General features: G+C 38.9%; 1 protein-coding gene across 2 annotated transcripts in view; it reads left to right on the top strand.

The window, feature by feature from the left end:
* Nucleotides 1-16,911, top strand: part of ACTR2 (actin related protein 2) — a 29,689-nt gene extending 12,778 nt beyond the window's left edge. For both annotated transcript variants that reach the window (XM_020803359.3, XM_078377368.1), the window contains 7 exons: nucleotides 2,099-2,314; nucleotides 4,122-4,194; nucleotides 11,934-12,070; nucleotides 12,839-12,988; nucleotides 13,440-13,585; nucleotides 13,937-14,069; nucleotides 15,497-16,911. In XM_020803359.3, coding sequence (XP_020659018.1) covers nucleotides 2,099-2,314; nucleotides 4,122-4,194; nucleotides 11,934-12,070; nucleotides 12,839-12,988; nucleotides 13,440-13,585; nucleotides 13,937-14,069; nucleotides 15,497-15,667 — 1,026 coding nt within the window. In that variant the 3' untranslated portion in view covers nucleotides 15,668-16,911. The remainder of the gene's footprint in view (nucleotides 1-2,098; nucleotides 2,315-4,121; nucleotides 4,195-11,933; nucleotides 12,071-12,838; nucleotides 12,989-13,439; nucleotides 13,586-13,936; nucleotides 14,070-15,496) is intronic.
* Nucleotides 16,912-27,008: the final 10,097 nt, after the last annotated feature.

Below are 27,008 nucleotides of genomic sequence, written 5' to 3'. Positions count from 1 at the left end.
ACTCTTTTTGCTTGATGGGATCTTGTGGCCTCTCTGCTGCCTCCTCCCCCCCTTGTCCTATCATATTATTGTTTTGAATACATACCTATTTTAATCTACCTTCATTGCTTTAATTTGGTAGCTTCACACTCTTGTACATATCTTCTGGATGTGACGTGCCCCAATACTTAAAGTTACCTGTAGATACAACTAGTCTACAGGTTTAACGGTCAGCATATGGTTAGTATCTTCGTTAGACTCCACATATTGGACCATGTCAGATGAATCAAACAGGATGCTCCCATGTCAGTTGCTATACTGTATAATATAGTAGGGAATGTTAAAACAAGTAACATTGAAACAAGTAGCATTGGTTCACTCACACAAACTGGCCTTTTTTCCCCTTCATGTGACCTCTCATCATCTGCATGTATATAGATCACATGGAGAAATGTAGTATGTGAAATAGTAGTGATCTGCTCATACATGAATATATTGCTGTGATTTCAGTAATGTAGCAGTTCTCAAAACTGAGGCTGCTGAAATTACATCTGTTCATGTTTATGTAGCAAACCGTCCCACAGATTTCAGTATAGTATGGTAGTCGGTGATAATCAGGTTATGTGAAGAGAGGAAAAAGTAGCTGGATTACATGTTTGACTTTGCCGTAAGTATGTTGTCCTATCATGATCCTACATAGGTCATCTTTCCTTATGCTTTTTAACATTGATTATAGAATTTAGTATAGTTTTTATGTGTTTGACATTCAGTATTAAGCAAGTTATATTTGAAGCATGCACTCAAAATTGTGTGAAAGAACAAGTCTTAACTGGTTCTCTTAATTGATGCTGTCAATGATAAAACTGATGTTTTAGATGTGGTATCTTGAAATTAGCATAGCGCTAGGTGAAATACGGTGGATCTTGTTTGGATTTTTTTTAAGTTTGTGTGATTTTGCTTCTGAATTTGTGAATTGAATTTTTCAGGTAATTTAACTACAACTAACATGAGGTTCAAATAAGTTAGTGTGAACTGCCATGGGCTACGCGATTGAAAAGCAATGGATATGCTCACATTTTGAACTTGTAGAGATCTTGAAGGACACACTATTAAATCCTATTAAAAGAAGGCTTACATTTCTTTGAATAGTTTAAGATAAACCAGATTTTTTTATTTTTATAGGCATTCTTATTTGCACCTTTTAAATTTATATTAGTAATTTCAAAGCATGAGAAAAATCTAATCTGTTCTTTCTTGGCATTCTGTTCCTTTTAAATTAATATACTAATTGATATATTGCTAGGATGGGAAGCAGATTAAAGATATCCTTGTTTTGTGACTGTATAGCAAAAAGAATGCCTATGTATATTACACTGCTGATTTGAAGGCTAAAGGTTTTTGTGTAACTTCCAAAGTGACTAGCAGCCTGCTTTGACAAATACCTATACAATTCAGAGTTTAGTTAAGAATTTTCATGTTTTATTGAGAAAGTCAGTGTTGGAATAAGTGGCACTTTTTTCTTTCAGAAGTCAATTCTATCATCTAGACTTATTGAAAACATTTATCCTCCTCCCCTTCTGTACATCAGTGTAGAATCTGTGGACTCTTATTTGCTTTTGCTACTTCTTTATGCTTGTGCAGCACTTGTTAGCCCATTTAGCGATGTGCACAGAAATATGAAACATGCATGGAAAGTTTATTCCCTTAAGCCGACCTATTCTTCCTGTGTGCGCTTTCACATCACATGGCTTGTCCACATATAAATGTATTGTACAAGAACCTTAGAGATACTAATAGGGAAGTGTACATGTCAATTCCAAACATGAATGCTTCATAAGCCTCAGTGCTATTTTGTATATAATGGAATATTTCTTGAAGGACACACACGTTCCAGTCTCATTCTTAGTGGACCTTATTTTTGCATAAAGTTACCTGCATGAAATTGAATCAAAATCCATGAAGTTTATATGCAGCAATATATTTTCCTGTTGAATGCTTAAATGAGTCCATCCCCACCATAATTTAGAAAAGCAGTTTCTTTTGTATGAACCTGAAATAAAGCATTGTATGAAAGTTTCTGGAAATCATAAATTTACCAGCTTCTGTTTGCAACTTGTAGGATCTTATGGTTGGTGATGAAGCAAGCGAACTGAGGTCGATGTTGGAAGTTAACTACCCCATGGAAAATGGCATTGTCCGGAATTGGGATGATATGAAACATCTTTGGGACTATACCTTTGGACCTGAAAAACTTAACATTGATACAAAAAACTGTAAAATTCTTCTTACAGAACCTCCCATGAATCCAACAAAGAACAGAGAAAAGATTGTGGAGGTATGTTCATTTTCAGGATGGGTCATGTTATTTTATATCAGGCCAGCTTTTCCTAATGGGAACCGACACAACTTTCTTCCAGGAAAGTCCAGAACATTTCTTAAATGACTTTCTTCTAGGAGGTAATGTTCTTCGGGAGACATGGTATTTTTCCGTAGGAACATAGATTTCGGTCTGAAATTTCATGTGAAATTTGTGCTCCCGAAACTGCTAAAATGACAGTGGAAAGTCAGCATTATCTGGTGCCATAGGAGAGTTATTCAGTGAAAATACATGTGGTTATTAATATTGATCCCCTATTGGCCAAAATCCTATTGCTTACTATAGCAGATTGCTTTAAAGTAGGCCCATTGAATAAATAGAAATTTGGGGAGTCACCTTGTCTGTAAGTGCCATTGATTCAAATAGGCCTACTCTGACTTACTTGAGCACATCAGAGCGAAATTTGAACAATTAATTGGTTTTACTTCAGAAAGTAAAATTTGGAAATGACAATAAATTACCAGTTTACTTATTCTAGGTTTGTTGTTTGTGTAAAGCCCAAATGGCTGTTGTTTCAAAGCCACCTGGCAACTTCTCCAAGTAAAATTTCACATATTGGTCACATGAAGCAAAAATTGAATACAATTGTGAAAAATTATAAAGAGCTATTTCTGAAACATATACAATATTATTAGAAAGCATATTGTTTACTCCAGCCATATATTTTGTAAATGGGATTTGTTGTTTAGTCGTGTCCGACTCTTTGTGACCCCATGCACCAGAGCACGCCAGGCCCTCCTGTCTTCCACTGCCTCCCGGAGTTGGGTAAAATTTATGTTGGTAGCTTCAGTGACACTGTCCAACCATCTCGTCCTCTGACATCCTCTTCCCCTCTTGCCTTCACACTTTCCCAACATCAGTGTCTTTTCCAGGGAGTCTTCTCTTCTCATGAGATAGCCAAAGTATTGGAGCCTCAGCTTCAGGATGTGTCCTTCCAGTGAGCACTCAGGGTTGATTTCCTTTAGAATGGATAGATTTGTTCTCCTTGCTGTCCAGGGGACTCTCAAGAGCCTCCTCCAGCACCACAATTCAAAAGCATCAATTCTTCAGTGGTCAGCTTTCTTTATGGTCCAGTTCTCACTTCCGTACATCATTACAGGAAAAAGCATAGCTTTGACTATTTGGACTTTTGTTGACAAGGTGATGTCTCTGCTTTTTAAGATGCTGTCGAGGTTTGAAACATTTGGCTTAGTTGAATTAGAAGATTAAAGCCTAGAAACAGACAGTTTAAGGATTCCGACAAAATGCTAAGAAATGACCAAAACTGGATTTCCACATTTATTTTATTTTATTTTACTTATATGCCACCCACACTACCCGAAAGTCTCTGGGCAGCTTACAACATTTAAAATGCAATAAAAAGGCAAAATAATTAAAATGCAATTAAAAAAAAATATTCTCTAAAAATTGCCATCAGACTCACAGCTGATATTATTTCAATTAAAAGCCTTCTGGAACAGGAAGGTTTTGACCTGGTACCGAAATGTCATCAGCGTCGGCGCCAGATGAATCTCAGTCGGGAGGGCATTCCATAGTCTGGGGGCAGCTGCCGAAAAGGCCCTTTGTCTACAAGTTTTAAGACACTATGAATTTTACCTATGTTACTTTTTGAGACAGGAAGAGACTTGTGGGAACATTTTTATGATTTATGAAATATACCAAGTAGAGAAAGTAGAATCAAGAAATAGTTATTGTCTTACTGAGACCGTAGCTATGACATTTAAAGTAACCAGTTTTCTACAACTGAACAATTTTTGTTTTGCAGGTCATGTTTGAAACATACCAGTTTTCTGGGGTCTATGTAGCCATTCAGGCAGTTCTTACTCTTTATGCACAAGGTAGGTATATATACTATTCTGAACTACATGTACCACAAAGAAACCTACAGTCATATGAAAAATCCTCTTTGAATTCTATGGTTTTACATATTAGGACATAAAAGAAATCTTCTGGTCCTTGGCAGGTCTGAAAATTAGGTAAATATAACCTTAGACGAACAGCAACACATGACATACTACACCATGTCATGATTTATTTAACAAAAATAAAGCCAAAATGGAAAAACCATGTGTGAAAAACTTAAGTACACCCTTATTGCTTCTGGAGGAATTAAGAGGCTAAGTAGTAGCCAGGTGCTGCTAACCAACTACCCTTGAGTAATTGATTCAGCAAGTGTGACCACCTCTATAAAAGCTGATGTTTTAGCAGTTTGCTGGTCCAGAGCATTGTGTTAACACAGTGCCAAGGAGGAAACACATCAACAGTGACTGTAGAGAAGCAATTGTTGTTGCCCATCATTCTGAGGAAAGTTATAAGGCCATTTTGAAACAGTTTAAAGTCCATCATTCTACAGTGAGGAAGATTATTCACAAGTGGAAAACGTTCAAGACAGTTTCCAGTCTTCCCAGCAGTGGACGTTCAAGCAAATTCACCCCATTGTCAGACTGTGCAGTGCTCAGAGAAACTGCAAAAACCCCAGAAGTTACATCTCAGATTCTACAGGCCTCAGCATGTTAAATGTTACCCTGTATCCCCAGAAATAAGAACTAACCTGAAAATAAGCCCTAGTTAAGTGAAACCCTGCCCTGCCCTCCACCATTGTGCAGCAACCAGAAGAAAATGACATGACTTTATTTGAATAAATATAAATAGTTGTACATGAAAAAATTAAGCATCCCTTGAAAATAAATCCTAATGCGTTTTTGGAGCAAAAATTAATATAAGACCCTGTCTTATTTTCGGGGAAACACGGTAAAGTTCATGACAGTGCAATTAGAAAAAGAACAAGTATGGTTTGTTTGGAAGAGCTGCCAGGAGAAAGCCTCTCCTCTCCAAAAAGAACATGGTGACATGTAGGTTTGGAATGTTACATCTGGACAAACCACAATCCTTCTGGACAGATGAGACCAAAATGGAGATGTTTGGCCATAATTTGCAGTGCTATGTTTGGCAAAAGCCAAACACAATATATCAGCACAAATACATCACACTAACTGTCGAGCACAATGGTAGAGGGATCATGATTTGGGCTTGTATTGCAGCCACAGGTCCTTGGCACTTTGCTGTCATTGAGTTGACTGTCAGATGTGAGGTTATCTGTCTGATAGCTAAAGCTTGGCCAAAATTGGGTCATTCAGCAGGACAATGATCCCAATCACACCAGCAAATCAGTAACAGAATGGCTGAAAAAGAAAAGAATCAAGGTGTCGCAACACCCTGGTCAAAGTCCAAACCTCAACTTGATTGAAATGCTATGGTGGGACCTTACAAGAGCTGTGCATAAACAAACGTCTGCAAACTTCAATGAACTGAAGCAACATTGTAAAGAAAAGTGGCCCAAAACCCCTCCACAATGATGTGAGAAAGTGATATAGGAAACAGTTACTTCAAGTTGTTGCTGCTAAAGGTGGTTGTACCAGTTAGCGAGTCATAAATTGTACTTAGTTTTTCACACATGGTTTACAATTTTTGTAAAATAAATCATTGCACAGTGTAATATGTCATGTGTTGGTGTTCATCTGAGGTTGCATTTGCCAAATTCCAGACCTAAGGATGAGATGATTTTTATTATGTCCTGACATGTAAAACCATAGAATTCAAAGAGGGTGTACTTTCTTTTTCACATGACTGTTAGTGCAAAGAATTCTTGGACCAGCATGCCCAACCATGGCCAATGGTATCTTCTTCTCGTGATGTTGTTTGATTTTCTTTGAGAAGTCGAGTGGAAGTAATACTTACATTTTCTAAAACACTTTCTGCCTTTAAATAAAAGTAGTGCTAACGCATGTTTGAGTCCGGCAGGATACTTTGGAAGATTTATTAGATGAGAATTGTTTGTTGCTTTACATTTTGGCCAAGTGTTCTATTTGGATTTTGTGATTAAGAATGCTGTCTTAAATATTGATTTCTTAGGAAAGCAAACTCCTGTACGTATGAGCCTAATGGCATAGTGGTTAATGCTGCTCCAACCCAAGTTCAGTCTCAGGTAGCTAATTCAAGGTTGACTCAATCTTCTATCCTTCCAAAGTGGGTAAATTGAGTACCTAGCTTGCTGGAGTGGGAGGCAATGTGGAGCCTGCATAATTAACTTGTAAACTGCCCAGAAAATGCTTTAAGCACTATAGGGTGGTATATAAGCAACACTTTTTTTTAAATGATTCAGAAGGCTCCAACGCTTATTCAGTTAGGTGTTTCATTTTAACAGAGCTTCAGCTGTGTAGCTGAATCATAATAAAATATATATTTGATACAAATGCAGTGCAAAGGCATGTATCCAGCATCACTCTGGCACTGCAGCACTGGCGTAACAAAGCTTCTCCCACCCTGCACATCTCTTGAACCGCTCAAAAATAGGCTGAAGAGGGTTTTTTTTTAGCCCTCTGGAAGAGACTTTTAGGTTGTGGGTGCTGATTTGGTGTGTGTGTGTGGGGTACTGCCATTCAAAAGCAACATTTTTATTGTTTAGAGTGCTAATGGTTTTTAAAAGACGTCTTTTTCTTCTGTACCCTAGAATTTTTTTTCTGTATGAGGAAAGCTATCCTACTTCTTTCCTTCATCTGCATACACCCATTTCATTATTTGATGGGGATTGGCTGACACAGCCTACTAAAAAACAGTAATGCCTGAGAGCAGTCTTGTGAGACAAATATAGAATATGTGTGTAAGTGCCAACTACAGACATTCCTGTTTAGCTTGGCCATTCAGAGATTTTGTAATATCCTTCCCTTATGAATTCACTTTATTGCTGGTTTTTACTTTAACATCTGTTGTTGTTTTTAAATGTAAATCTTCAGTCATCATGGAAATACTTTTATGGAACTGAAAGGCAAGGTATAAATACTTTGATAGCTAAAAGTCCAAACTTGTGGTGATGAAATATGGAGTTTGCATTGAAATTCTCTGGTTTCATTGAAATAAAGGTTTGCCATGTGGTCAGTACAAAATAAAATACAAATGCAAAAATAACTGATACCTTTCGAGAGCACTTCTGTGGATTAAAAAAAACCACTTCATCAGGTTTTTACGTACCAGTGTGAAGAACTTTTAAGTCTAAAAGTTCATAGCAAGATGTATTTTTCCAGGAAAGTTACTTGTAGATGTAAAGTCCAAACATTCTTGGCAATATGGACTTCACCAGGCACATCTCTCTTAGATGTAAGTCAGGAAATAGTATGGTTGCTGTTTTATGGTTACAGCTGAGACAGCTGTGGATTGACTGTAGCTCCCAGTTCACTTCTCTGTCCTTGCTGTTGACAGTAATATGGAATTTCCACAAAATTTTGAATTGGAAACATTTTCTTATGCCTTAGAGTGTAAACTGGTTTAGCATGTTTATTTCGCCTCATTTATGAAACACAACTTCAGTACCCCAATAATCCATAAATATTTTAACTTTAAGTAGTGGATTACAGTGTCAGATTACTACTCAAACTGGGAAGACGTGGTTTTAAATCCCCACTCAGTCAAGCAAGTTACCACAACTTCCAGACAGGTACACTTAGATTTACCTCCCTCACCATGATCCTTAGCAGGTCTGCATTTGTACCTAAATCTAAAATACAGTGGTGCCCTGCATAGTGATTGCTTCGTATAATGATGAAATCGCTTTGCGATGAAGATTTTTTGATCGCTTTTGCGATCCCTTTCCAATGTTCCCTATGGGGGAATTTCGCTTTGCGATGATCGGTTCCCTGCTTGGGGAACCGATCATGGCAAAGCAATGCTTTTTAAACAGCTGATTGGCGCCACAAGCAAGGCTTTATAAACAGCCGATCGGTGCCGCACTACCACCCCAGAGCTCCTGAATAAATAAGGGACAGCGGGAAGGGGGAGTGGGGGCGCTCCGGATTGTCGCCTTGGGAGGAGGGAGGGAAGGAGAGACGAAGGGCCTGGTCCTGATCCCCGCGTGCACCCCTGGGGTGCCGAGCCAGAGAGCAGTCGCGGCGGGAGGCGCTGCAAAGGATGCGCCCACCGGGGACTGGGATCAGGGCGGCATCTGGGCGGTGCACCAGAGACCCCCTCCTCACCCTGTTTGCGCCCCGCCAGGGAAACCGGGCGTCCAGGGTTGATTGGCTGGCAGTGGGTGGTGTGCCCCTTCCCACCCCGGGCGGTTGCCTGCCTCCAAGCCCTCCTCCTGCTGCTCGCCGTCCAAGGAGTCCGGGTGTCTCCTGGGCTGGCTGGTGAGCGGCGGGTGGATGGCGTGCCCCTTCCCGCCCCGGGCAGCTGCCTGCCTCTGAGCCCACCGCTCACCGCCCAAGGAGGCTGGGTGTCTCCCAGGCTGACTGGCAAGCGGTGGGTGCATGGCGCGCCCCTTCATGCCCCGGGCGGCTGCCTGCCTCCGAGCTCGCCGTCCAAGGAGGCCGGGTGTCTCCCGGGGTGGCTGGCTAGCAGCGAATGGATGGCGCGCCCCTTCCCGCCCCAGGCGGCTGCCTCTGAGCCCTTGCTCGCTGGAGAAAGACCCTCCGGCCCGCCCGTCTGCGCCCCGGGACAGCCCCACCAAGGAGGGCGGGCGTCGTCCAGGGCTGGCTGGCTGGCTGGCGGTGCTTTGCCATGATCGGTTCCCTGCTTGGGGAACCGATCATCGCAAAGCCATGCTTTTTTAACAGCTGATCGGCTGTTTCAAAATGGCCGCCCGCTGTTTTCTGGGACGGATTCCTCGCTTAACAGGCAGCGAAAATGACCGCACTATGGAGGATCTTCGCTGAACGGTGAGTTTGAAGCCCATAGGAACATATTAATCGCGTTTTTATGTGTTTCTATGGGCTTTTTTGTTCCGCATAGCGACGAATCTGTATAGCAATGATTTTTCCGGAACGGATTATCGTTGCTATGCGGGGCACCACTGTATCTCGGCATTTTAATTGGGCTGCCAGTGAGGTGTAGTGGTTAGCGACTTGTGAACCTGTGAACATTTTTATCAGTTTAGGAAAAGAAAGACTTCTCTGTGTGTTTGTTGAAAGTGATGTAGAACTTGTCATAGTTTTAGTTTTGCTTTTAATTTGACCAGCACAACCAAAAATTGAATTAATAACTTTCTGCTGGTTGGTTGGTTTATTTGTTTGTTTAATTTCTATGCCATCCATCTGGCTGAAGATCACTCTGGGCGGTTTACAAATCAAAAATAATACAATCATAACACCATAAGACATAGCAAAAATTCTAAAATAGACATAAAATTAACAGTACATTTTAAAATGCATTATAAAAGATATTGGTTTGAATTATTACCTGCAATTGCGGATGTTTTCTCCGCATACTGTCACCTCCATTTACTGTCCGTCCAGTGGATTTAAATGGGGAAAACAAAAAATCACCAAAAATTAACGAAGACTCAGAACAAAACCAAATTAAGTTTGCACACGTTTCAGAATGTGCACTACCGAATCCAAGCATTTAAAACAGGTTTCAAACATTTTAAGACACTTAAAAATGAGCGAAAACAGACATCGGAAAGGGCTTCAAAAGCACTGAAGCCGGCTTTCTGATGTCCGTTTTCGCTCATTTAAAAGAATCACTTGTTCTTCATTTTAATGGGGTTTTTCATAGAACAAGGGCTTCCACTTACTTTGTTATATATTTTCGCCGTGCTTCTTGTTCTCTTATTCTCGGCAAATGAAGCTGTCTTGGCTGATTGCCAAAAATGGCACTGGGATTGGGATGTAGACTGATCTTTTCCAATCCTCTGGCCACTGTTGAGTTTTCCAAACTTGCTGGCATATTGAATGTAGCACCTTAACAGCGTCATCTTTTAAGATTTTAAATAGTTCCACTGGAATGCCATCACCTCCACTGGCCTTGTTTTTAGACAAGCTTTCTAAGGCCCACTTGACTTCACTCTCCAGGATGTCTGGCTCAAGGTCAGCAACCACACTATCTGGGTTTTCAGGGACATCCAAAACTTTCTGGTATAATTCTTCTATGTGTTCTTACCACCTCTTCTTGATGTCTTCTGCTTCTGTTAGGTCCCTCCCATTTTTGTCCTTTATCATGTCCATCTTTGCACAAAAGGTTCCTTTAATATCTCCGATTTTCTTGAACAGATCTCTGGTTTTTTCCTTTCTGTTATTTTCTTCTATTTCTTTACATTGTTCATTTAAGAAGGCCCTCTTGTCTCTCCTTGCTATTCTTTGGAAGTCTACATTCAATTTTCTGTAACTTTCCCTATCTCCCTTGCATTTTGTTTCCCTTCTCTGCTATTTGTAAGGCCTCGTTGGACAGCCACTTTGCTTTCTTGCATTTCCTTTTCTTTGGGATGGTTTTTGTTGCTGCCTCCTGTACAATGTTTCAAGGCTCTATCCAAAGTTCTTCAGGCACTCTGTCCACCAAATCTTGTTCCTTAAATCTGTTCCTTTCTTCCACTGTGTATTCATAAGGGATTTGGTTTCGATTATACCTGAGTGGCCCAGTGGTTTTTCCTACTCTTTTCAGTTTAAGTTTGAATTTTGCTACGAGAAGCTGATAATCATAGCCATAATCAGTTCCATGTCTTGTTTTTGCTGACTGTATAGAGCTTCTCCATCTTTGGCTGCAGAGAACATAATGAATCTGATTACGGCATTGCCCATCTCTTGCTTCTGGAATTCCCAACAAAATGTATTCTCTCTATGTCTTATAAATTGAATCTCTAATAGTGAGCATGCTAGTATAGTGAGATTATGTGATAAAAGATGGACCTTTGGGTATGCGAGTCCCATGCTATTTAGGGGGTTACCAGGGCTTTGTTCTGCTTCCAGAAACACATGAGTGTGTCCTTTTTAATTCCAATGGCACTGATTGCCAGGTCTTCTAAATCAACCTCATGTGCAGTATGTTGTTGTAGTCAATCCTTTACTGGATGCCTGTGGCCAGACTCCACCTATCTAGGACATGATGCACTAATCTTTGCTGATGGGAGCACACTGCATGCCATCTATGCCACTTGTGTCTCTAATAATAGTACAGCATGTCTGTGAATTTACATCTTTAAGGGAAAGTGTAGCCACATCAAACATAAGGTGAATATTGCTTCCTGTATGAGCTGAGCCACCCACCAGCAGAACTTCTGTACTAAACTTCATTTTATTTCATCTCATTCAGTTAGTTATCTGTTCCAAGCATGCAAACTCATCTGATGAGTACAGTTTAGTTTTGTTAGGATACTGCTGGCAACTTTCACCAGGCTTATGTAATATTAAATTAGAAGAGAGAAGACCATAGCAGGACTTGAAGTGAAGAGCAGTGCCATTCCATTTCTTAAAATAACATTTCCTCCTCTTAGTTGGATTTACCTGAGTCTGGCATTGCTGTCTCACCATAATGTTAGACTCACAGCACTGCTTCCTAGAGGAAATCACCTGAGTAGAAATGAGTGGCTGAAATGTAGTAACCCCAGTCACACACCAAGTCTGTCTGGAAGATGGTTGATGTTATCAGAAAGCACTCAGGGTTGTAGAAGAAACAGGAGAGTCACATGTCTGCTATCCTTCACCTAGTAGAAGTGTCAGAGCAGCCAAGTTGGACTTCATTTAAAAACCAGGCTTGGTGAAAATGGCTTCAGACTGAAATGTCCTGAGATATTTTCACCATCATTCTTTTTCAGGTTTACTGACTGGTGTTGTTGTGGATTCTGGAGATGGAGTGACTCACATTTGCCCTGTCTATGAAGGCTTCTCTCTTCCTCATCTCACCAGGAGATTAGACATTGCTGGTAGAGATATTACCAGATACCTCATCAAGGTAAGGTGGAGGTGTTAAGTCAGACCAGAAGGCATGCTTTCCATTCTGCTAGCACCAGAACTCTGCCCCTTGCTCCCACAAGCCTGTGATAGGATAGACTAGAAATACAGCCAATAGATGGCTTCTAACCAGACTTAAATATTCATTAAGAATCTCCATGGATTCTTTTGGGGAATGAAGGTACCCTTTCCAAAATATATGACAGCGGAGACTGAATTTTTAAAGAAATAGAAGTACTGGAAGATTGCAGTCAGCTTATTGCTTAGATTTTCTTAACTAATTCCCTGTGTCCTTATCTTCAGGTTTTCCTCCCTAAATGTACTTCTGATTCCTCATTTCCCACAGGACTGACAGAAAACCTTGTGCATGCTCAACATATTGTAAATTGTTCCTGGAGATTTAGAATCTTACTAGCAGCATCGTAGTAGCCTCATTAGTAATGCTGTTAGTATCCCATTAGGAATTATTTTTCAATTTTTTAAAAATTCGCTACTTCTGTAGGATCTTAATAGGCATAAGAAATTGGTTCTCCACTATTTTTAATGTTAATGTTTTCTTGATTTCATGGAAATTGACTGTGCCTGTTGAACACTATAAATAGGATAAGCACAGTAGTTATGCTGGAGAATGCTAGCATCACACTGCTGACCAAAATTCAGTGAATAAAATTGTCCTCTGAAATACTGATGCAACACTGGAGAATGTCATTTCAACTGGAGAATGTTGTTGTTTTCAGATTTGCCTCTAACAAACTTATTTTAATACCAGCTGCTTTTACTACGAGGCTATGCCTTCAACCATTCTGCTGATTTTGAGACAGTCCGTATGATTAAAGAAAAGCTCTGCTATGTGGGCTACAACATTGAACAAGAGCAAAAACTGGCCTTGGAAACTACTGTGCTGGTTGAGTCCTATACGGTGAGTATGCCTTACCGGCACTGGATCAACAATCTTAATGTTTCAGGCACCCACATCAAATGTGAAGCCTGATCTTAAGGTTTTTCTTGTTCATATTGTGTGCTTTGGTTGAGATTCTGCTGTGACAGATTTGAATATGCTTATTGCAGTTGTTAGGCTTAATGAAAGTTGATGATTTTATCCGAACATACTGTATAGCTTCACTGCTACTTGGCATCTGTCTAATATCCTTTATGCACCAACTACTACAATTGTACAATTTTCCTCTTGCCTTGAGAAAGTAAGAAAAAATGGTTCTAATACATATTAGACTTTTATCCCTTTTGCCACTGCCACTGTATGCACTTGAATTAGCTGTGGACTGATTCAAGAGAATTTCCCCATGATACTAGGAATGCATCAAAAGGCTGTCTATAATTTTTCTAGTAACTTCAGGCATTCTCTTCTGTAGCTCCCAGATGGCAGAATTATTAAAGTTGGTGGGGAGCGGTTTGAGGCACCGGAAGCTCTGTTCCAGCCTCATTTGATCAATGTAGAGGGGGTTGGAGTTGCTGAGTTGCTGTTCAACACCATCCAGGCTGCTGATATTGACACCAGGTAGGACTTTCAAAAGCTACAGATTTTGTTTATGTTAAGTCAGGAGAATGGATGAGGAACAATCCCTTTGTGATTTTTTTATCTACATGTATTTCAATGGATGGCATCTTGAAAAGACATTTAAATTTCAAAGACTAGAAAGAAGTGGTAACCAGTGTTACATGCAATATTTTTGATTATTGTAGAGAAAATTCACAAGGTGAGGGGAAAGATTGGCTAATATAGCCTTAGTTAGGGCTTTATTATATTTTAACTGTGTTGTCAGTTACTCTTTATTGAAGTGAAAATGTGTACACACTGATGCTGCTATATAGATGTCAACTGTTTACAAGCAGTGTGTCTCATTTTTAGATCTGAGTTCTATAAGCACATTGTGTTATCTGGTGGTTCCACTATGTATCCTGGGCTGCCATCACGACTGGAACGTGAACTTAAACAGCTTTACCTGGAACGGGTCCTGAAAGGTGACGTGGAAAAACTTTCAGTAAGTATTTATCCTGCAAATAATGCTGCAAGGCTGTCGCTAGAGGGAGCAAGGGGACTTAACATTATGAACCAAGTCTTGACCAAGTTGGTAAAGCTGTGAAACGGCTTTAAAACTTTGTATTCCTTTGTGCTGTGTTAGTTTTGAGGTCATCATGTTGAAGAAGTGTTTAGTTTGACCTCTTTGAAGTAAACTGCTGCTGTGTAACCAAAGAGGAGTCCGTCTGTCCCTGTCTTCCACTTCATAGCATACATTTGACATTTTTCTGAAGCCCCTAGAAGCTCATTTTGAAATCCCTTCCTTAACAATAGTGTTGAGTTCTGTTACAGTCATCATTTCCTTTTGGGCTGCAGTCACAACAGAAACATAAATCATGTAACTAATCTATAGAGGAAACTTTCTGTTCTGTTATTCCATATCTTACTAAATGTTTATTAACATATAAGCCTGTTCCAAAAATAGTCAGCTCTCTTGACTATTACATCAAGCTTGTGGGATTTAGTTTCTTTTTCTTTGCTGGGAGCATGAAGTTTTGCTGTTGGAGCTAGGTGCAAAATACCTGGGCATAAGATACAGGTAGAGCAAATGGACTGCTGTGACACACAAGTGATAAACCAGAATGATCAACATTAAAAGAAAAAGCTGCATGTGACTTACTGTATATAATAATTCTGAAGTTGGACTTAGAAAAGACCAGTATATTCCATAACATTTTCGGCAGAATGAGTTGCTGTGAAGAAAGTAGTTTTTCCCTTTTACCAGATATGTACAGATGCAGACAGTGTACATATCCACAATATGTGATTTGTTTTTTGAAATCAAACTGGTGTAAGAGTTCAAATGGCATCAGTGTAAGTACAGAGGATATTTTAGAAAAACATGTCAGGGAAAGACAGCATTGGTGATGTAATTTTGTACTACAGTACTTTGAGATGCAATGTTGTCGCTATTCATTCCTCTAGGGCACAGTTCTCTTACAAATGGTGCCTGTTAGTAGTCCAGTCCATGCCCACAGATCCACTGTTTATTTTTATTTATTTATTTATTTATTTATTTATTTATTTATTTATTTATTTATTTATTTATTTATTTATTTATTTATTTATTTATTTATTTATTGTATTTATACCCCGCCTATCTAGTCATTTTGACCACTCTAGGCGGCTTACAACATAAGGATAACAAGTTCCAAACAAATTTATAACAATTAATTAAATGATTCTATAAGATGGGAAAAATAAAAATAAATCAAATAAAGATAAAAAAAAGGAAAGAGGACAGGAATTAACTGGAAGGGAAGGCCTGCCTGTACATCCATGTTTTTAGTTGGTTCTTAAAAGTTCTTATACTAGTTTTACTGTTATTATAGTTTTGGCAGCTTTGACCATAAACTCTAGTAATGCTGTTTGTCTTCTTTTCCCCCTAAGAAATTTAAAATTCGTATTGAAGATCCACCTCGTCGAAAGCACATGGTGTTTCTAGGTGGAGCAGTTTTAGCAGACATCATGAAAGACAAAGATAATTTCTGGATGACCAGACAAGAATACCAAGAGAAAGGAGTTCGTGTACTTGAGAAGCTTGGTGTGACTGTGCGATAAATTCAGAAGCTTATTCCTGTCACAGTTTTGATGCTCTCATTCCTTTATTGCCAATCTTTGAACTCGTTGAACTACATGACATGGAAAGGCCTGTCTCTGCCTTTTGACCCAAAGGCCAGGTTTTGTTCTGGTTTCTTTTATTAGATATTTGATAACGTGGCTGTATTTGACTACTTAATTGGACCATTTCCCTACAGATAAAAACAAGGACAACAGTGGCCTGTCTACTGCATTGTTTCTTCCCAGTAGGCCATTAGGTAATTCCAGTACATGTTCTCTTCTTATTTTATAGTTGTAATGCTGTTGCCTTTTGTCTGTAGCTCATCAGGGATAGAATTCCTTTGGTAGCTTGAGAGAACCTTTGGACAGCAGTTTTTTTTTTTTTAAAAAATGCTATCATGTGATTGTAGTGATTAACATCTTTCTGCCTTCATCCTATGCTGTTCACTGTCTTTATATCTTGCTTAGAAGCTCTGAAATCAAATCAAACTGCTAGTTTATTATTATTTTTTAATACTATCCCAGAATATATTCTAGAATATTTTGGGTTCCATAGACTGAGGCTTCTGAAACTAAGTAAAATGGAAATTGGCTATGAGTCCCTGAACCACTCAGCATAGTTTGAGTGTAAATTCCTGTATTTCTTTATTAAAAGAACAGCAGCTGCTTGCATGTCTTATTGCTCCACATTAATTATCTGAACCTCCTTCTGTCACAAATACATCTCTCTAGTTTAACGATTTGGCAATAGACATTCTTTTCTCCTGTGGAATGCATACAGTTAATTTCTTTCAATATTTTTGCTTTTGCTTGGGTACTGTATTTTCTTTAATTACCATTGGATTTAACTCTTTTTTAAATAGACAACATTAGAATGTCATCTGGGACTGGATTTCCTGGATATAATCTATTCAAGTTGTATGTTCAAAAATGTCTGAACTTTAATTACTGGTACAACATTACAAAAAATTGAATTATATTAAATTTTGAACATATTGTAACTTGGTGCCAAGTAATTACTGGAGTTTTTTATATAACTGTTAAATGTTATTTAAAAGAACACCCAAATATTTATATATGGAACTGTCTGTTAGGTTGTGAAAAATGACCTATATAATTTGTAGCAGTTTAAAAAAAATAATCTTGGAATGTAGGCCTCATAGTTGACTGGTAAATACACAATTTACCTGTCTAATTGTGACTTTGAGACAAAGAGAAATAAAAGCAAGTATAAGAAATTGTGAGGGTTCGGGTTCAGGCTCCAGTTTTTCTTCAGATAAATTGACAGACTTCTTCAGTTTGGAAATAGGAGTAACATTTATTGGATTGTTTAACAAATAACGTGTGTCAACAAAGGTATTCCAAACATTTTCTCCTTCTAACAACTGGTTAGATGGGGGCCTCTAGTCTTCAGCCTTAAAGGAGTATTCCAGGGGCCCGGCCAGTCCAGAACAAAGTCTGAGTTCAATGACTGTCCTGCCTCCCCTTCCAGTAAGGAGACTGTGTCTTCATCCCGGTCATCGGTCCAGACTTGGTCTCGTGAGGGGGAATCCTCTGACCAAAGTCTTCCAAGGGACCCCTCTGCTGTATCTGCATCATCCACCATTCTAATCTTTTTCTCCTCTCCTGCTCTACCTTTTCCTCCTTCTTCCCTTAACTTTCTTCTCCACTCTTTTGTCTCTTGTTCTCCCCAATAGGATGATTTAGGGGTACTCTCACTCCTCTTTCTCGCACCTGCCTCCTCCTTTGGGACTCTTAGTTTTTCCACCTTCCCCGTCCATGGATGTTCCAACCAGATCCACTCTCAACCACGAGGCAGGTTCCCGTCTCCCCTTTTTATATCTACAAGCCCTGCCTCTACCTCTACCCGGGGCTGCTGTTCCGTTTCCAACAAAACATTCCCGTTTTCACTAACAGTCATTCATTTCAACTTCTCTTCTACAATCCCTGGGTCTGTTCCAGGTGGTCTTATCTTCCTGGGAGGGGAAATAGGTGGTGTTTGCACTTCTTTGTTCACAGAGGGTGGGAGGGACAGCACTCCTGTGAGAGGAATCTTGCTGTCACTGTCAGTAATACTGTTCCATTAAAGGCAAATGTGCTGTTGAAAATATATATCATTATTTCCACACATCATGATGTTTTCCACGAAGAAGAAATAAGGTTTTCACTGCAAAAGTTCTGGTAAATTTTTGTCTATTATCTGACATGTTCATACAAAGAAGACGTCTGATTTTTTAAAAAAAAGATCTGAACAGCTTCAGGGAACCATCCACAAGAACTATAATTCAGTTTAAAAGAGGGAGTTGGAGCTTTCTGGTAAGCAGTCTTTCCTCTTTTGTGCATTCCTGTGTGGCCTGTTGCTTTCCCTACTTCACATTATGGAGGAAAGTGTGTATGGTATAGTGTTGAAAATGAGTACAAATCTGCAAAAATTACACACAATATAGGTTGAGATCCAGAAACTAGCATTTGTACATTGTAAGTGTTCCAGCTCTTTCTGTTTATCATTCCTACTTAGCTTGTGAGCTTATATTCTCTTCTTTTTGCTTTTTTCCTTAAAGGTAAAAATGTCAAGGAGCAGCAGTTAAGGTTTACCAGTCAACCTTATTTTCTACAGAGAAACACTGAAATACAAGCTTGATCACTGGTTTCCAAATATTATGCCTGAAAATATATAACCTCTGACCAAACCTGCTTTTAAAAATGGCTTACAATTTAGACTAACGCAGAACGGTCAACTTTTTATTAGTATGTGGGACAATCTAAAATAGGTTTCCTTGAACTAGGTTGCCTGTTGGACCTCACTGTTGTATGTAGAGTTTGAAGGTGAGCTCACTTCATACAGTGAAAGCCTGTTATTTTTCAGAAGGAGAATGCCATTAAACACTGATCAAACATTAAAATGCAGGTCATTTACAGAACTAGTGCTAAGAAGTGGATGGGCGGTGGCAACCGTTAGGTTTAGAGAGAGAACATATTGAAAGAGCCACTCTTGGAAAAAAAATGTCTTCAACTATTTATTTTGTTTTTGTGGTTTTTTTAAAGATTTCTGTGACAGTTCCATAGAGAGTGAACATTTTTCCCCCTAGACACAAAGTTATCCCGATTAGTCTGAAACATTACTTTTAGAAGTTACAGGGAAGAATTCTAACCTTGAGAGTGAAAGTAAGCAAAGTTAATATTGAAACTGCTTAAATGTGACATCTGCCTTGAAATTATTGAAATAGTCGCCTAGAGTGGTTGCAATGACCAGATCGGCGGGGTACAAATAAAATAAATAAAATAATAAATATTGATCTGGGTGAGAAGTTGTCTACTTAAAAAGCTGAAAAATGTGAGTTTTATCCGCCTAAACTTTTAAAAATAAATGGCTTCGAAGTTTAATTACAGTATTTCCAAAAAATGGAACATACAGGATTTCCAAAGGTAAGGATTATATGAGGAGAAAGTAAAACAGGTGAAAGGGAAAATATGATAACTGGTTGTGGTCTTTACAGGATATATTAAAACATGAATATACTATTTGCATGCAATTTAATGGTCAGTTGTTGGTGTCCTCAAATATGCTGCTGAATATGCATGACAGGGTGACCGCTACAACTCCTCCCCCTTAAAAGTTTGTTTTATGAGGGGAAAACTTAACAGTTTACCCTCTTAAACAAACAAGACATTTAATACATTTACTAACATTCTTACCATACTTATAACTACACACACTTGCCACATGGGCTTCTATCAAGTAATAAATTTACTATTTAAACTTACAACATTATACAGTCCTAGAAACCATACATTCATAAACATTTTCATCTAGATTAAATCAAACATTACAGATATAAACATTTACATTTAATCACTGGGTCTTCTACCACATTTAAAGATCCTTTCGCTCAGAAAGTGAAACTAACATCTAGTTTACAGACTGGTCAAGGCTGAGAGACTGAGAGAAAAAACTGATTGTGGAAATAATCCCAGGGTGACATAATGCAACTACGGACTGAACTTAAAGCTGTTATCAGTCAGCAAAACAGAGTGAAAAACATCGCGCTGCCAGATTTCTCAAAAGTATGGACAGAGTGCCATCAAAAGTTTAAAACTGTATAATATCCCTGGGGGTGGGGAAGCTTTGGGAGATCCCTCTCAGAGGCTACGGCTGTAAAGGGCTATATATTATTTACTGGGAGAAGCTAACTCATTCCAAGGGGAGAGAGATATTGTCGCCGAGGGTGGACTCTGGAACGGAAAACCAGGACTGGAGTTGTTGATTGGATTCATGGATTAATGGACAGAACATACAGTGGATTATAAGGACACCTACTGGAGGAAAAGTTGAATGTCAGCCTCAACGTCCTCTGAAGATGCCGGTCACAGAGACTGGTGAAATGTTAGGAAGAACAACCTTCAGAACATGGCCAAAGAGCCCCAAAAACCCACAACAACCATTAGATCCCGGCCATGAAAGCCTTCGCGAATACATTGACGATAGATTAATAATGCTAGAGATGGAGAGAGCATCGAAGATGCTTAGATTTCAAAATGTGGTAGAAAATGAAGTGGATGATCTAGAGATATTAATGAATTAAAGCTTTGGCTGCAGAGATAGGGATGGAAGCAGCTGACTTGCAACAATATATGGAGGTAATTTACAGGGTGAATTCAGCATATGCAAGGAGAAATAATCTCCCCAAGAAATTACGAAGAAATCAATTAGAGACAAGGTTTTAAGAGCCTCACAAGATAAACAATTGATAATAGAAGACAGGAAAAATAATGTCCTAAAACAAATTCCCTGGCAAATGGGGCAGAGAAGGAAGCAATACTCCTCCCTTACATCTTTACTTCAACAAAATGGAATTTCATATAGATGGCTGACACCGGAAGGTTTATTCTTTCAAATTGATACACAAACATACAATATAACTTCACCGAGGAAAGCACAAGACTTTATGGAAAAAATGAGAAGAAACTGACAAAACAGGGAGAAAGAAAGAAGGAGGGGAAATCAGAAGAAAGACCTCAAAAGAAATCAGACCACTCATCAAAATCAGAATCAGACACAGAGCCAGGAAAACAGGAAGTAGCTGAACCAAGACATACCAGAAGGATGACAAGGAAAAAACAGAAAGTTAGTAACCAACAACAAGATGACTAAAAACAAATTAAGATCTTTTCAGTCAATATAAATGGCCTGAACTCACCTCAAGAACGGAAAAATACCTTTTTACAATTGCAGAAACAAATCTGATGTAATTTGCATACAAGAAACTCATGAAAAGAACATATCAGAAACTTTTGGAATGTTCAAGGTTAGGAAAATTGTTTGCAGCTTCGGACATAAGTAAAAAGTGGAAAGGTCTGGCTATGTGTATAAAGAAAGAACTGGAACCAAAACTATTTTTTGCCTCAGACAGCGGAAGGATATTAATGGTGGAAATCCAAAGAGAATTAATTAAAATGCTAATTATTAATATTTATGTTCCAAATGGAAATCAAGATAAGTTCTTTAAACAATTACAACTAGAACTGACAAAGATTGTGATCACTATTGTGTGATAGAAGATGTTAATGCTGTTTTTGACAAAGAACTAGATACAAAATCAGATAAAATAACCAAAAAAAGAGAGGGGGACAATCTTAAGAAATTTCCTACAATTGGTGGAAGAAGTACATATCATAGATGCCTGGAGGATGTGTTACCCAAAGACAAAAGACTATACTTTTTACTCTAACAGACATAAATTGTGGTCAAGAATTGATGCATGTTGGATCTCAACAAGCCTAATGAAAGAATTGGAGCAAATAAATATTTTACCTAACACATTTGCAGACCACAGTCCTATTTCATTACAATTGGGTAGCAAATCAAGAGAATTTAATTGGAAACTCAATACTAAAAATTGAGGAGTTTATCAAGCAAATAAAAGAAGACATTAACTACTTCTTCAAACAGAACATGAGGCCAGAAATACCAATGACAATGGTTTGGGAGGCAAGTAAGGCATTTTTTAGAGGAGCAGCCATAAGATCTGTATCAAAACAAAAAAGAGAAAGACAGAAAAAATATAAGATTTTAGAAAACAGATTGTCCTCATGAACTACAGCTGAAACAAAATCCATCAAATATAGAACTGAAAGAGAAGATAAAGTTAGTTATCTTCAGATAAATAAATTTAACACCAGATAAATATATTGCTCATTGAAGAAACTGCAAAGAAGCTTAAATTTGCAAAGCAATTTTTTTTTGAAAACACAAATAAGCCAGGGAGATGGTTAGCATATAAATTAAGGAAGAGGGGAATGTGTTATGAGTTCAGCCAAAGAAGATCTGGAATCTGAGGGGTTAATTACAGCTGAGGAAAATGCTGGTCAATCAGAATCACAGACAGCTGAATTACCACCAGATTCTCCTCCCCCAGTAGCCAAGCTTCGGCAAGGGTTCATGACATGAAGGTCTGAGGCTTGCATGAATGCTTCCTATAGGAACATCAGGTCACCCAGCCCTGAGTTTTAGCAAGATGAAGCATTTAGATGACTGCTGCTTCTATACAATCTGCACCCAGAGTCTTGGAAGCTTGTGGAAGCAACAAGTCAACACCCTGGCTCGCATCCACGCTCTTGCTTATCTTGGACCTTGTTTTCTGGACCCTTGGCTGTGGACTCTGACTTCTGACTACGGCTTGTGTTTTGGCTTTGGCATTTTGGTATCTGCTTTGCATCTTTTGGACTTCTGATATTGGACTGGCTTATTGGACGTTTGCCTGTTGAAACCCCCAGGAATATGACAAGGAGAAAATAATACAAACACTGAAAGATGAAACAGGGACTGACAAATTTAAACAAGAAGAAATGAAAAAGATTGTTGAGGACTTCTACTGAAATTTATACAATAAAAAGGAAGTAGAGAAAGAATCTCAGAAAGAACATGTACTGAAATACAATAAAATGAAACTGACTAAAGACTAAATGCAGCCTTTAAATGAAACTTTAACATATGCAGAAATTATAGAAGCCCTCAAAAAGCAAAAAAAAAAAAAAAAAAAAAAAAAAAAAAAAAGGGGGGGGGGAAATCATCAGGTCCAGATGGTCTTCTAGCTGAATATTACAAAGAAATAGAAAATGTATTTCTTAAACCATATAAGAAACTCTTGGAATTTGTTGAAGAAAAGGGAGAATTGCCACCAACGTGGTCCAAAGCGATAATCTCTCTCATACATAGGAAAACACGGAGGGTAAAGAAATCAAAAATTCCAGACCGATCTCATTACTAAACTTGGATTACAAAATATATGCAACCATGTTGGCACCTAGATTGAAAAGAATCTTAATACAGATAATACATCAAGACCAATCGGGCTTCCTTCCAAAAAGGCAGATGAAAAATAATATAAGGATAATTTTGAATACTATGAAGCTGGCCCAGAAAAGCAAATGGTTATGATATTCTTGGATGCAGAGAAAGCTTTTGATAATCTGAATTGGAATTTTATACTACACCAATTGAAAGTGCTACAAGTTGGAGAAAGATTTTTGAAATTAATTAAAGCAATCTATACCCAGCAAAAGGCAAAAGTTAGAATAAATGGAGAGCTGACAAAAGAAATACAAATACAGAAAGGTACAAGACAGGGGTACTCACTCTCCCCATTACTATTTATTCTTACTCTAGAACAGTGGTCCCCAACCTTGGGACTCCAGATGTTCTTGGACTTCAACTCCCAGAAATCCTGGCCAGCAGAGGTGTAGTAAAGGCTTCTGGGAGTTGTAGTCCAAGAATATCTGGAGGCCCAAGGTTGGAGACCACTGCTCTAGAAACATTAACTGAGCAAATTAGAGATAGAAAGGAAATAAAATGACTGAAAGTAAGAGGTCATACTTTTAAGCTCCAAACTTTTGCAGATGATCTAGTTATTTTATTGCAGAATCCAATGGACTCAATTGAAGACCTGATGGAGATACTGATGAATTTTGGTGATATGGCAGGAATGAAAATAAAAGAAAACAAAAATACTTGTTAAAATATGAGAGATCAAGAACAACAGAAATTAATAGAAGGGACTAACTTTCAAGAAGAGAGTCAGATAATGTATTCGCGAAGGCTTTCACGGCCGGGATCTAATGATTGTTATGGTTTTTTTGGGCTCTTTGGCCATGTTCTGAAGGTTGTTCTTCCTAACGTTTCACCAGTCTCTGTGGCTGGCATCTTCAGAGGACAGCACTCTGTGCTCTGGTGTGGTTGGCTTGTCCTCTGAAGATGCCAGCCACAGAGACTGGCGAAACGTTAGGAAGAACAACCTTCAGAACATGTCCAAAGAGCCCAAAAAACCAACAACAACCAAGAGAGTCAGATACTTAGGGATCCAAATCACAAAGAAAACAAGTACATTATTCAAAGACAATTATATGAGGTTGATTAAAGCGATACAGATTAGCTTGGAGAAATGGGACAAATTATAGCTATCGTTGATGGGAAGAATAGCAACTATCAAAAGGAATGTTCTACCTACTTTTTTTTATTTCAGACAATTCCAATAATATTAAAACAGTCATTTTTTCAAGAACTTAACAAGATAAATATGAGATTTGTGTGGCAAGGTAAAAAACCAAGAATTAAAATCAAAGCAATGCAAGATGCCAAACAAAGAGCAGGTTAAAACAATCTCTCTCTGGCTTTACAATCATACCAGGTTTTTTGTTGGTGTTGGGCCTCCTTCAAATTCTTCCTTGCTAGTTCTAAAGATCTCTGCAAAATATTCATCAATTCATCCAAATACTCAATTACAGAGACAGGGCCCATTTCCTTATAATCCAATTTTGTCTCAACAGGTCTAGAAGGCCTCAAACCCGTCTCCCAAACAAAAGCTCGAATGGACTAAAGCCTGTACTCTCTCGAGGGACATCTCTATAGGCATAGAGCAGGGATTGAATCTTGTGGTTTCAATCATAAGGGTTTTCTGCAACATATGCCCGTATCCTCACCAAAGTTCCACTGAACTTTTCCACAAACCCATGTTTGTGGATGATAAGGGGACAATGTTACATGGGTGATGCCACAAACTTGCCACAGCCTTTTCATTAATTTCGATGTGAAGGAGGTTCCTAAGTCTCTGACTATTTCAGAGGCAAAGTCCATTCTGCACATATAACTGATCAATGCATCTGCTACTGTTGGCAACTAGATTGAAAATGTTTCAATGTTTCATAATGGTATAGCCTCAGGATATCTAGTAGCGAAATTGATTATGCTTAATATAAATTTATTTCCTCTTTTGGTAACACGTGGCATTGTCCTATGATGTCCAAACCTAACCGTTGGAATGGGGTTGAAATAATAGGTAAAGGGTCCAGTTTAGCCCTAGTTTTGTTTCCATCACCCCTTTTCTGGCACGTATCACAAGCCTGACAAAACTGCTTAACTTGCCAACCCATTCCTGGCCAGTAAAAGCTCCTTGCAACCCTTTGTTTGGTATACAATATTCCTATATGAGCTCCAAAAGCATCACTATGCGCCTTGTTTAAGATCTTGTCTCTATATTTTTCAGGCACAATAAGTTATTTGAGGTTTCCATCTCCACCCCTCTGAGGCGCTAACAAAACTTCCCTATATAACAGATTGTTACCTGTTATACTGTATCTCTCTGGGCATACAGGTGTTAATGAAGTGGGAGTTCCCTTAGCTTTCTCAAAGCACTGTGTAAGGGTGGTATCCTTCTGTTCCTTAACAAAGGATGAATTATTAGGGTTTCTCACAAATATAACTTGTGCCATTTCATTCACCTCAGGGTTTCCTTTTAAACTCGGGCTTTCCAGGTTGATTTCAGAAGTTAGGGATTCCATTTTTCCCTCAGGGATAGTTAACTGCTCTCCCTGGGAACATGTTACTACAAAAACACTCTGCACATTCAGATTTAACCCGATAAAACATGGTGCTGGAATTTGATCAGAAATTGCCACATCCCAAATTCCAACCCAGTCTCGATAGGTTATCTTTACTTAAGCCATAGGTAAAGTCACTGGAATACAACTTATTTCATTTATTGGAACAGTTTGATTTGTAAGTATTTGTTCTTTAGAAACCACATCATGATGTCATAGAGTTAAGTGGGAACAGGTATCACCAATTCCCACATAAGATAGCCCATTAAGGGCCTTCGCAAGCTCCTCCTCTCTTTCCAACAATATTGTTCCAACAACGATTTAATTATAAATTCAGAGAAAACTAAAATACTGGTTTTCGGCAAATCTTGGGCCCCGTCATCCTGGAGAGTCGACAACTCCATATATCAACAGGTTCAGACCTTCAGATATCTGGGGATCCTTTTTCACTTCCGGCATTCATGGAGTCCACATCGCACTTCTGTAACTGCATCTTCCTCCCTTTCCCTCAGTGCAATCTCCCGTTTTCACTTCCACTCTGGCAATCAGTATGTCCCTGCTGCCATTAAAATCCTATACTCTAAGACATTCTCTCAGCTACTCTATGGAGTCCCAATCTGGATCGAGGCAGCAAACTCTGAAATTGACAAGGTGGCCGCCTCCTTTCTCAGGAAAATCCTTGGGATCCCTAATCTTATTAGACTCTCCACCATCATCCTAGAATTGGGTATCCATTTACCCTCTACCCTAGCCTGGACCATTACCTTCAAGTTCTGGCTCAGAAGTCACCTCCTAACCCCCCCGATTCAATCTTACAAGACTTATTAAAGGACCCCTTTACTTCCATGTGGTTTCACTTTATAGAAGCCAAATTATCTTCATTATCTCTCTCTGTCGAAACCTTAGTCGACATGAATCTCCACTCAGCACATCAAACCATTAGGTCCAGTCTTTATGATCTTGAATACACAACCTTATTTTCCCAAATGAACCCTATTTGCTCTCCCCTTGCTTTTGGCCTATCCCCTTCCCTCGGCCGTCCCTTTAATTATTTTAACCAACTGTCCAACCCTCAAAAAAGACGAGCTTTCATGCTTGCCAGGCTGAACATTTTTCCATCCGCAGCCCACTTTGGAAGATTTACAAGAACTCCTCGTTCCAACAGACTGTGCCATTTCTGTGCATCTGAACCCGATTCCCTGGACCACATTTTACTTGGGTGTCCAACTCACAATATCCCTCGCAAGCGGCTGCTAGGCCCACTTCTCTCCTCCCTTTCCCCTTTTTTTCCTGACCCTTCCCCCATACTTCTGAGCGATTTCTCTACTTCTATTACCAGTCAAGTAGCTGAGTTCCTCCTCACTGTTTTGAAGACGTCCCCCCACCCCAAACCCTCATAAATTTTCCTGAACCTAACCTATTACAACCCCTTGCCTGCCCCTCCCTTTACCTGGAACTGGAATGTAAC

The sequence above is a fragment of the Pogona vitticeps genome, chromosome 1, assembly GCF_051106095.1.
Source record: "Pogona vitticeps strain Pit_001003342236 chromosome 1, PviZW2.1, whole genome shotgun sequence".
Taxonomy (NCBI): Eukaryota; Metazoa; Chordata; class Lepidosauria; order Squamata; family Agamidae; genus Pogona; species Pogona vitticeps.
The sequence above is the reverse complement of the archived record's forward strand: the minus strand, read 5'-3'. Positions and strand labels throughout refer to the sequence as shown.